Consider the following 12,827-nt stretch of genomic DNA (forward strand, 5'->3'; position numbering starts at 1 on the left):
AATGTCCCCTAGAGGCCCCTTTCTTCTTTCTTTTTTTTTTTTATTTTTTTTTTATTTTTTTTTATTTTTCCTTTTTACGTTAGAGAAATGAGAATAAAATGAAAGTTTTTTTGAATCAAATGAATAAAATGAAAGCTAAACAGCCATATGCACGCAAAAAACTTCTTAGCATAGAGCGTGTTTATTTAATACGAACTCGATATAATTAGTAACGCTCGAAAGATATATCTTATAGATAAAAATAATGATATATACAAATCTTAAATATATAAATTTTGTGCATGTCTTTTATAAAAAATAAATTCATTATAAAAAAATGCAAAAAGATTATTTTTTATTTTTTTTAATTAACGGTTCCTACTTTTTTATAAAAAACTTATACAAATTTGATGTATTTAAATTTATTCCAAACATTACTCTGTGAAATTTGGTAGTTGATAGCCAACCCCATTGTCAATGTGTCATCCGGTACACATGAAGACAGACGACCATTGGGTTTATCTTTCTTTTCTTATTACGATGCCCATTTTTCCATGTTCATTGGACCTCGATATCTATGCCCAATAAACGAAAAGGCTGATCTGGACCAAATTGTCTTTTCATAAAGACTATGGTTTCTGGACCAAATTCTTTTACCGAGCCTAGGGTTGGAAAGTTGCATTTGTGTGGCAGATTTGCACGAGGCCTGGGCCTCATACCAGATATTACCAGCTGAATTTATGAAATAATAAAAAGCATGCACAGGAACCAATAAGCTACTAGTGCAACATGTTTATCCAAAAGTGAAAAAGACAAACATATAATATGAAAACAAAAAAAATTATTAATTATTATTCATCATTTTTTATTTTACATTTTATAAAAAAATTATAAATATAAAATATAAAAATAATTAATAATTAATGCATAATACTCATCATAAAATATACCTTATAATTATTACATGTTTTTATTTACGTGAATTTTCTTATCATCATTAAATACTTAATAATTTATCCTTCTATGATTTTAAAATTTTTGAAAATTTAGATAGTGAGAAGAAATGAGATAGTTGTAGATAAAATTTGAAAGTTGAATAAAATATTATTAGAATATTATTATTTTAAGATTTTAAAAAATTAAATTATTTTTTATATTTTTTATAAAATTTTTAAAAAATTATAATGATGAGATGAAATAAAATATTTTCACCATCCAAACAGTTCTTAGAGTTTGGATAAAATCTCTACAAATCCCTAATCCATGTTATCACTATGTGCACTTTTTTTTCTCTTCTCTTTCCGATCACTTACTTTTGTTACCCAATATATAAAGAGGGTGTTAGCGACGTGCATTTTTATTTTTTTCTTTTAATATTAAAAAAAGAAAAATACACGTCAGTACATTTTATCGGTCATTTTCTAATATATAATAGATTTTATTTATTTTTTGTAACTTTGCTTTATTTAAAAGACTTGCATATAGATGAATTAAATATTCGCCTTAATCAAAATCTTATATGAACTCACTTCTTCATAGGGTGGTAGAGGAATGTCTTTCCCGCCACTTTAGAAATTACGTGATGGAGGAACCACTCGTTTTGGATGGCTTAAGAATCGCACCATAGAATAATCGGTGAATCGGAATTTAATATTAAAAAAAATAAAAAAAAGATGAAAAATCCAACATTGCATTATTTCTACCGTATCATAAGTCCAATGCGACTCACCCCAAAGTTGCATCTTAAGTTACCTTCTAACCCTTCAATTACACCGTTTTTCAACCTCCATCACAAATTTCAACCCTATGATAAAAGTTGAAACTCAGGAAACAGAGATATGACTGTCATTCTAGAAAATCTTTCAACAATCTATTTGTTTATTACTTTTAAAACTCTCGGTCAAATTTGAGTTAGGCTTCGTTTGGATCATTAATTTATTTCAATTCATCTCAACTCATCATTATAATTTTTTTAAATTCTAATACAAAATATAATAAACAATTCAACTTTTTCAAATCTCAAAATAATAATAATATTAAAAAATAATATTTTAACAATATTTTTTCATCTCAACTCAACTCAACTCAACTCAACTCACTTTAACATCCAAACTCAACCTTAATCTATTCCTGATAAAACTTTATTAATAATTCATAAATTTTAATTTTTTTAATTAAATTGTGTTATATAAATATTTTATTATATATACGCTAACATCAATAAAAAAATAAAATTTTTGATAAAATTTTCCAATCATTTATTTAAGAGTAGCTCTACGGCAACCGTTGGAAGCTCCTGTTAAGGGTCCGTTAATACATTTTATTTATATATTTTTTATTTTTCATATGTATTTTTTTTAAGTATTTTTTCTAAGCATTAAGTTAGAAAATAAAAAATCTCACGGGAGCTATAGTCGGAGGATTAGCATTTTCCTCTATTCAATATTAGCATCACCCGGTCGAATTATTGCATTCCTCACCAACCAATCAAACTCCAACTTTCTGACTACATCTTCTCCAACACACAGCCCTTTGACGTGTCCACCTTTCGCTTTCTTCGGTAATTTTATGAGAGCTCAGAAAATTATTAAAAAGAAAATTACAAGCCCATTATTGGGAGCAAACAAGACACAGGAAGAGAGAGAAGTGAAATGTGTGATTGTGTTTGTGTTTTTGTTCCTCAGAAGCCCAAGGAACTGTTTGCTCAGTCACATTTATCGTGAAAATCCCAAATTTCTCCTTCTAGAGAGAGATAGAGAGGAAGAAAAGTTAAGAACAAAAAAAAAAAAAAAAAAAAGTTGTGAGAGAGAAAATTTGGCTTTGTTTGTGTGCTTCAATGGATGAATTAAAAACCAAACATTTTATGGGAAACTTTTGATTTTGTCGGATGTAATTTTGAAGCCAGGATCCTTGCGAACTCAGAAAAGCGATCTTCGATGCACTGATTGGATTAGTGGGATTCGATTGGATACGCCGATTTTGGTTTCTGGGTGCAATGAACGGTGGCGATGAGGTCGTCGCAGCTCCGGTGGGCCCGCCTCAGCCGCTAGAGTGGAAATTCTCTCAGGTATTCGGGGAACGCACGGCCGGTGAAGAAGTCCAGGAAGGTATAATAACACTCGTGACGATATCAATCATGGTATTTAGAAATTATATATTGCCCCTCTGTGGATCCAAATTGATGTTTTCTGTAAAGTTTTGGGATTAGGTTTTATTTTTGCGTTTCGATCCGTTTTAGATCGTGGGTCGTTGAGGAACTGTGGTTTTGGGATGTGGGTCGTGGAGGATATGTCGTATTGTTGTGGGGTCGGGATCTTGATTTGGTGGGAAGAGTGGGTTTTGGGTGTGGAATATGAGGGAGAGTTGTACGTGTGAGGTTTGGATGGGTTTGTGATAGTTGAGTTTGCATCGGGTATTCATCAGATTGGGAAGTTGAGGATGTCGAACTGAACTTGGTTGAGTTAATGGTGGGTGGTTGTGATGCATGCGCATGTTTTGGGGTTATAATTTGTAGTTCATAGTTGCAAATGCGTTGATTCGCATCTGCCATAGCTGGGATCATAGTTTTCTATTTATTCTTTGACTAGTGTTATTGAGCTTGTAGTGCATGAATATCGTTCTGTCACTTAAAATTAAAAGTGAAATGTGGCCGCCAGTGATTGCAAGTTTGGACTATATTTACCTTGTACGTTAAAATCATGTCCAAAGCAATTGTTGCAGTGCTCTGCCTCACTTCAGTGTAGATCATAGTTGTCTCGTAAACCTTAGTTGGATTTAGAAGGGAAAGATAGCTACATTTTTTAGATTCATCATATAATTAACACACATTATGTGAACCAAGCTGCATGGAGATTGCAACTCTTTGTATTTGTATCTCAAGCACAATGTTGAATACGGGAGAGTATAGCTCGAATGGAGAAAGGAGGATTGGTGGTTAGATTTGTACTTTCATGATGAAAGGGTCTTGTGCTTTTGGTGACTGAGAAACATGGATTGCTCCAGTCAATGGGTTGGATTAGAAAATGTCATTGAAGATTTATTGGACTGGCAGTTTGATGAGACAACCTAGTTCTTATCATGTAGGAAAGGTTATCTCATTCGTATGTACTTAATTTATCTATTGTTCTGGTCTGAAATTAAATTGCTGAAAACAAAGAATCTGGATCTACTTAAAAGATTTTGTAATTAAGTGCAGCATTATTGTAATAAAACAAATAGTGAGAACTCATTTGTGGGATCGTTGAATTAGAGTGACAAAATTGGCATCAGATGCCAATTGCAAATCACCTCTTCTTTTTTTTTTTTCCCTAACAAGTGCCAATTGCATAAGAAACTTAAACCCAATCCCTCTGTTTTTTCTTTCGGGAAAGTAATATGTGCATCTGCCTTTTTTATTTATATATATATATATATAGTTAATCTGTGCATCTGCTATATCACATTAGATCAATTCATCCATATACTATGGGTTGGCTGATTTAGTTTTGAGGTAGTCCTTGTTGGTTGTTTGGTATTGTTTTGAAATTAATCCCACAAGGTTCGGTTTCTATATCACCAATATCGGAGAAATGTTTACTTGTTAAGAAAGAAATATGTCATTACATTAGAAGGGGTAGCAGTTAAAGCATATTAACTTTTGGGTTTCAGGCAATTTTGGAAAATTTATTCGTGGCATATTTAGATTTTCATAAGCATCTGTTGATAATCCTGTCTAGGTGTCTCTTTTGCATTCATCTTTTGTACATGGGCTATGCCTTTTGTTTTCATCAATAAAACTCTCGATTACTTATAAAAAAAAAATTCCACAAGTATATGTGGGTAGGATGGGGTTTATTAATTTGTGTTTCTGTTTTTCCTGCTGCAGTTGATATCATTTCAGCAATCGAATTTGACAAAACTGGTGACCATCTTGCTACTGGTGACCGTGGGGGTCGTGTGGTTCTCTTTGAGAGGACTGATACAAAAGATGTATGTTCTTTCTACACGCATTGGATCTTACTAAACTAAATGTCGGTATATAATAATACATTTCTTGTTTGCTGTGACAATCTTACTTCTTTGTATACGGTAATTTTTAGCATGGCAGCTCCAGAAGAGATTTGGAGAGGACGGATTATCCGATTGGTAGGCATCCTGAGTTCCGTTACAAGACTGAATTTCAGAGCCATGAACCAGAGGTGCTTTTTTTTTCATCAGTTACTTCTGCTTCATTTTATGTTATTGAATGCTGGAATGTAAATTGTTTATGCTTAAAGCAATGTCTTCATTTCTTTGTGCCAGTTTGATTATCTCAAGAGCTTGGAAATAGAGGAGAAAATCAACAAAATTAGATGGTGCCAAACAGCCAATGGTGCTCTCTTTCTTCTTTCTACAAATGACAAAACAATTAAATTTTGGAAGGTAAGAAAGGAGCTTATGGTGTTTTTAGTTTTCCGAGTTCTTAATTAGTTACTGATCAAAGCATTTGGTAATTAGTTGGCACAATATTACTTGCTTTAGTAAAAAATAGTTTCTGAAATTTTCAACTTCCTTGTTTGTCTATTTTCTAGGTATATATGGTGTAGGATGTGAAGCAATCTCTCTCTCTCTCTCTATATATATATATATATAATTTAAGTGAAATTCATGGATTTGGTTGAAGGATTGCCAGCTATCAAAATTTGTAATTAATTGTTAATAATCCCTTTTTTCTCTATTGCATTTATTCATAATCTTGAGTGCAAAGGACGCTTTTGCTTTCAAATTTCATATTCTGGCATTTTTTTTTTTGGGTGAAATGAAAGAAAGGGGGGAGGGGGATCATGGGGGGTTCGTTGTAGGGGCGGGTGTATAATTGGAATGCAGGAATTGGGAATGCTTCCTACTATCTCTGAGGAGATTGTGCACAGAAAGGTTGGCACTTCTGTGGACTTTTTTGACAGTCCATGAGGAGAAATCTTTTAGTCCTTCAGTGATATCATTTATCAGAGGACTAAATCTCCAGTCAGTCGTAGTGACTGTATTCTAGTGCTTGCCTTGTCTAGAAATGCATCCCACATGCATGTGCTGAAATTTCACATAAAAAGGTGTATGTTGAACTTCTGTTCATGAAAAAGGAACAAAAAATAAATGCAATGTTACATGCTTTACACATGTTGGATGGATACAATGATTTACTTGCTGAAGGTTGCTCCCAATGCCTGATTGATTATCGCTACATGTCATAAAGATAATGGAGTAAGAGTGTATAAATAAAGCCAATTCTATCTAGACTAAATGGCATTTCCTTTCCCCATAAGTAAATGGTGGATAGTGAGCTCAAAAGAGTTCAATTGCATCAAGTACATGAGTTGTTTTACCTATTTATATGAAACGAGAGCAATCTTATTGAACTATGCTACCAGCACACTTTCTGTGAGTTCCCTGTATTCTTGTTCTTGCTTATGTATATGATGATGGAAGAATTGTAAATAATTTCACTTTCATTATTTTCTCTCAGACTACAGCTATGGGTGGCGATTTGTGACAACCACTGTTTTGTTTTGCCATCGCAGGTCCAAGAAAAGAAAATCAAGAAAATTTCTTGTATGAATTTGGACCCTTTAAAAGCTGTTGGAAATGGAAGTGTTGCTAGTTCGAGTAATTCAGTTTGCTCTAAATCATATCTTGCAAATGGAGGATGCCCAGACAAATCGAGTAATGACTTCTCATTCCCACCAGGGGGCATCCCATCGCTACGTTTACCTATGGTAGTTGTACTCGATCCAATCTATTGATTTTTTTGTTTTGCACTATAATTTTTGTTTCTGTTGGATAAGTGCAACATGGAAAATCTTAAAATGGGTCTAAATTGAATCATCGTGAATCATTTCACCACTCACTTGGTAATAAACTTAAATAAGCTTTCAACAATATGAAAGATGAACCAATGAACAAGAACATAATGTGCAGCAAGGCACACCTTGAAGCCTCTCCAAGCCGCAATGATTTCAGCTGGGTCTCAGATTTGGGCTTTAGCACACATATTATCTAAGTGCAACTGCAAATTTCCTAGAATTGAATATGCTCTTATGTGTTATGGGCACAGCTCTTCAGAGAATTAGATGTTATTGGTCAAACTTCTCTCAACTTGTTTCCGTAAATATTTTAGTCTTCTCCGTTTGAATTATTTTAATGTATATATTTGCATGTGTTCATCATTCTGAAGTTTTTTCGGTTAACAACACACACTCTGGCAAGTGTAAACTCTTTGTTTCTCATTGTAATTGGATGTATTGGTCCTTGCACTCGAGTACCTAAGGCTTTGAAGTATGGCTTTCTTCTCGTCGTCATGTCCATGTGCGCTCTTGATTGTTGCTTGGTGGTGGGAGGTTTCAGAAACAGAAAATTTTGTTGAATTCCATTAATTTTGTTAAATTGTCTGCCTGATCTTATGCAGCACTAATACATAGGTTATGTAATGTGTAGGTAACTACGCATGAAACCAACCTCATGGCTAGATGTCGAAGGGTATATGCTCATGCTCATGATTATCATATCAATTCTATTTCAAATAACAGGTGCTTCCATTTCTTCTACTCCCACTTGTGTTTTTTATGTTATGTTTTGACTTTTTTGTGTCTTCAGTTGCTACTAGGGTTCTTAGGGTCTTAAAAAACAAGCTGGTATTTTTTCTTTCTATCCATGCTTTACTTATATCTTATCCCTGTTTAACTGCCACAATGTACGGAATTTCAAGTGATAATGTGTAAACCTCTGGATGTCGATCAGTTCAGCTGCTGAAAGTCTTGTCATTGAACACGGGATCTTATCAAATCCACCTACTCTAGATGAGGAGTGTTCAAGGGAAGGAAGAGGATTACATCCCATTGTGTGGCTCATAGGCCTGAAGGGGTTTCTGGAATAAACACTCCTCCAATCACCCATATAACAAAGGAAACTTTAAGATAAATGATTGAGCCCTTTAGCTGGGTTAGCAAGGTCCCAAAAAAAAAAAAATAATAATAATAATAATCATAAAGTTTAAACTAATCACGTATAGCACTACTAAGAAGATCTTCGACATGGTTTAGTAAAGTTTAAACTGATCACTTTGCTCTCTCGTCACTTTTTTCCAGTGATGGTGAAACTTTTATATCTGCGGATGATCTTCGAATAAATCTTTGGAACTTGGAAATCAGCAGTCAGAGTTTCAATATTGTGGATGTGAAGCCTGCAAATATGGAGGATCTGACTGGTAAGCTTCTTATCTAGTATTTAGGGTTGTATTGAGAATTTTAAAGCTGGTTTACGTTCATGAGTTATGAACTGTTAGCAGATACTGTTTTATTTTCATGTATCCTGTTTGATGCATGGTTCTGGGCTAAAAGTTATTATGTACGAGTATTTTGTGTAAGTGTGCAAACATGCATTACAAGGTCACACATGTTTTTAAAGCTCAATCTGGCTGTTTGATTTGTGGGATAACTTGCATTAGTTTGGGTAGTGACGGGAAAAATGGGAAGATTTGTGGGAAAACTTGGATTATTTTTCCTTGTATGACATTTTCCCTTTTGATTGCTTGTTTTTCTGTTTTTTGTGGTAAGCTTTTGTTAGATGATACAATTTTTCCAGCTTTGAAGATTATATTTATTCTTTCAGAGGTGATAACATCAGCAGAATTCCACCCTACTCATTGTAATACATTAGCATATAGCAGTTCAAAAGGCTCCATCCGCCTCATTGATTTGCGGCAATCAGCTTTATGCGATTCTCATGCCAAATTGTAAGTGTTTAACTTGTTTTTATACTATTATGGTCATGGTACAGCTACCACGTAAGTTTGTTTGGATTGCAAATTGTTAGATGGGGAAACAGTATAAATAAAACACTTTTTTGGGCCTCGGCATATAGATTAAAATAAATTCTTCCGAAACCCTCATGGACTCACCCATGATACCCTTCGGATACAGGTTTGAGGAACAGGAGGCACCTGGTTCAAGATCATTTTTCACAGAGATAATTGCTTCAATCTCAGATATTAAATTTGGACAGGATGGCAGATATATACTTAGTCGTGATTACATGACCCTTAAGGTTTGGTTTTCTATACTGGTCTTTTAATTTGTTTCATATATGTTATGGAATTTTGAAGTAATATAAATTATCACTTTTAGATAGGAGTGCTATACTTGATTCTGTATAAGCTCTTTTAAGGATGCCATGACAAGTTTATTTGGCTGCATTTGACCTGTGAAAGAATCATCCATCTGTAAGTCCCATAAGGTGCTGAAAGGGTATGATTGCCATGAATATGTTCTGTTTCCTCGAAAAAGCATAAATTCTTTAGAGATATACGCCATGGCGTATCAGAGACCTGATACTTGCCCGCCTTTTTGATGTCGGGGAACCTCTCCAAGGCAGGTGTTCCCCTTTGTATACCCCCAGTGTACTTGGATTGTGCCCCTAGCACTTTTTGAATAATGCATGGTATTGTTACTTATCGAAAAAAAAAAAAAAATGTCAGTCCAAGAATTTCCCCAGTTTAGGAGAACCATAACAAACTCCAAGGTTACAAATTTACGGACTGCATGTAGAAAGATGCTACATTTAAAGCTTTCAAGATGTGTGTGCGAGAGAGAGAGAGATTGAGAGAGAGATTGGGTACGTTTGGCAGGCAGAATCTGTCAGCGCCAAAAGGGTTGGCTTGTTGATGCTTTGGAGGAGGTACAACCTAAGGAAGGAGTGACAGTGGAGATTGTGGGTCCAAGGCCCAGGGTGTATGACTTACCAGTTAAAAAAAGGAAATTAGGTAACATAGCTTATACTTTAATTTTTTTGTATAAGTAAAAATATATTAATATCAATAGGCGTAACCAAGTACACTGAGTGTATACAAGAGAGAACACCTAGCCCATAATAGAGATCCCTTAAATGAACATCACCCAAAGAGGGAGAAATTAGAAACCTATCCAATATGCACTAAGCCCTATTGGGACAAAACATGCCTTCCCAAAACAAAGCAAGTCACTGTAACTACCCCAACCCTTTGTCTCCCACACAATTATACTTTAATTTAACTGACAATATAAGAGAAATATCTTTCAATTTCAGCACAACTGCTATGATTTTTTAACTCACGAACACCTAGAATGGTAACGAGGTTCTATTCCTCTTTCTTCTGTATCGACTTCGTTTTTGAACAGTGTTGGCAAAAACATAGATAAAGGTGCTATGTTAGAGATGAAATAGGACTAGTGCACTTGATATGTTAAATTATACACGTTGACGAATAATCAGGCTAGCAATTCTATATGCGACAACTATCAAATCATATGTTTTCCCGATTCAATGGATTTGTTGTGCCATCTTATTACAATTCTGCATTCTAGGGAAAGCAATGGATGCAAAATAGATCCAGTTGAAGAGTTGATGTCAATAGTCTCAACTTACATTGACCATCCCTTAATGTCTATTCTTGTCCTGTTAATTTTAGTATCACAAATGAGCTCTCTAGCTCAAATGGAATTCCTCCCTTTATAAGAATAAGGAAGAAACTGTGGTTACTCTTACCATAAAGGGCAAAGGGGTTATGGTGTGCATAGTTTACTCATAAAACATGTTACCTATGTTGAGAGAGGGAGGAAGAGACAACTGAAATTTTTTCGAGTCTTCTCACTTTTAGCCTTTTAGGTCTGTTATCTCCCTGCCAAAAACAAACAAAAAAGATACACCAGAAGGAAAACATGGGTTAGGCTGGAATTAGTTGCAAAAGTATTCCTCCTAGGAGAAAACAGTTGGAATTATTATCTTCACCCAACTGGCTTAAGTCTAACCTATGTTATTTACAATAGTGAATGATGCCATTGCAAATTTATAAGGGCTACTTCTGATGGGTTTTTGTTCATGAGAGCATAAAGCATCTGACTAGGGGTGTGCTCCCCCAGGTCTAAGGTTCAAATCCCCTTGGATGCAAACAATCTCTAGGGGCCATCAGTCTGGGCGATTTTTCCATTGAATTATCCGAGGTGCACTTGCGGGATACTCCTTGTCGAGGGCCTATGCACCCCCGGAATTAGTCAGGATGCTGATCCTGGATAACTGGTGCCCACAAAAAAAAATATTATCTTTACACTTATTGAATGCTAATTCTCATGCCTTTTATTTCCTGTTATTGATTATTCTTTTTTCCTCTCTCTCTCTCTCTCTCTCTCAATTTTTGTGATGAGTATTTGCTTTGAAGTTTTAGCATAATTTTGCTTTTGCTATAGAATTTGATGCTTTTATTTTTTATATATTTATGTTACTTATCATTTTTTTTAAATATATTTTTATGTTGCTCCCTGTTTTATAACTCAAGTATGTGCTACTTATTTGTCAGTTATGGGACATCAATATGGATTCAGGTCCAGTTTCGACCTTCCAGGTTCATGAATATTTAAGACCGAAGGTGAGGTTCCCACTTTTTTCACTATGCCAAACCTAAGATTTCTGCTGCTGTGTTTGCTTCAAGCTGATCACCCGTTATTGAATGCATCCAGCTTTGTGATTTATATGAAAATGATTCCATCTTTGATAAATTCGAGTGTTGTCTGAGTGGTGATGGATTACGAGTCGCCACAGGCTCTTACAGGTCTGTGTTTTTATTCTACATCTCCATTTGTAACCTCATTGTTATTCACTTTGGCATCTCATGTATCAATGTTATCCCAGCAATCTATTTCGTGTGTTTGGTTGTGCACCGGGAACTACTGAGGCAACAACTTTGGAAGCCAGCAAAAACCCGATGAGGTAATTTTAAATGAAGATATTGACCACCAGAATGGCTTGAAGGATGGTTTATCTAACTGTATATATAAACTTTGATGTCTAGGCGCCAAGTTCAGACCCCTTCAAGGCCTTCCAGATCCCTGAGCAGTATAACACGAGTTGTCAGACGAGGTTGCCACCGCTGCTGTCTGTTTATTTATTCCCCCGTCCTTTCTAATTTTTTACCAAGTTATTATTTTGTCCTGAGAAACGTTTCTTGTATTCTCAACCTCATTGTTAAATTACTTAAATATGTCATTTTCCCTGTTGGGGAACAGGAGCAGAAAACCCTGGGGTTGATGCAAATGGAAATTCTTTCGATTTTACAACGAAGTTGCTGCACCTAGCATGGCACCCAACTGAACACTCAATTGCCTGTGCTGCTGCAAATAGCTTGTACATGTACTATGCATAAAGAAAATCCAGGAAGAAATGTATTTGCTGTGGGAGAAGGCTTTTCTGCCTTTGCCGCCGACCAGTGACTAGGAGGCTACATCAGATTCTCGCATTTCAACTGCCCCTTGAAATCTGTTGCATGTGCTTTTGCTTTTGGTATCAAGGTTCAGATGTGGCTGCTGGCGCATCCACGAGGAAGCAACCTGATTTTGTTCCTGGGTGGGCAGCGGCTCTTTTTACTTCCTCACCTCCCTTAACAACCACCAAAATTTCTTTGCTTTTCTTTGTCCTAGCTTGTTTCCGTATCTTTTTCTGAAAGGGAAGATGCAGTTATGTTCTACATTTGTGTTGGGTCGAAGTCGGGGAAAACAAAGGATGATTGTAGCTCTTCTACAACAAAACACTGAAGGATGTTCAATATATGCTACTAGTTTCAAGATAAAATGTAGCTTTTTCTTTTTTCTTATTTACTCAGAAATCTTGCTGGGATCGAGATGTTGAAACTTGCAGTGCATCAATTTCTTTTATTGATTCTTTGTCATGGTTGTTTACATTAACCGACGATGCTTTAGTCTAATATTTCTTGTAGTTTCCAATTTGATCATCAGTAAAGAAAATAAACATTGTTTGTAGGTTTGACACCAGATTGGACTTTTATTTGAGTTATCATTAACAAGGCACCATAA

General features: G+C 35.1%; 1 protein-coding gene across 2 annotated transcripts; it reads left to right on the top strand.

The window, feature by feature from the left end:
* Positions 1–2,602: 2,602 nt before the first annotated feature.
* Positions 2,603–12,611, top strand: LOC109007907 (serine/threonine protein phosphatase 2A 55 kDa regulatory subunit B beta isoform-like). 2 transcript variants are annotated; one of them, XM_018987806.2, is made up of 14 exons: positions 2,603–3,086; positions 4,844–4,947; positions 5,058–5,156; positions 5,260–5,379; positions 6,513–6,710; positions 7,426–7,517; positions 8,076–8,194; positions 8,599–8,722; positions 8,910–9,033; positions 11,318–11,386; positions 11,478–11,569; positions 11,650–11,727; positions 11,810–11,877; positions 12,024–12,611. In XM_018987806.2, exons 1-14 carry the CDS (start codon positions 2,975–2,977, stop codon positions 12,158–12,160), a joined length of 1,536 nt encoding a protein of 511 aa, XP_018843351.1. In that variant the 5' UTR covers positions 2,603–2,974; the 3' UTR covers positions 12,161–12,611. The 2 variants fall into 2 exon arrangements, with proteins under 2 accessions (XP_018843351.1, XP_018843353.1); XM_018987808.2 differs by having other exon boundaries at positions 6,513–6,707.
* Positions 12,612–12,827: the final 216 nt, after the last annotated feature.

The sequence above is a fragment of the Juglans regia genome, chromosome 12 (assembly GCF_001411555.2).
Source record: "Juglans regia cultivar Chandler chromosome 12, Walnut 2.0, whole genome shotgun sequence".
In the NCBI taxonomy this organism is placed as follows: Eukaryota; Viridiplantae; Streptophyta; class Magnoliopsida; order Fagales; family Juglandaceae; genus Juglans; species Juglans regia.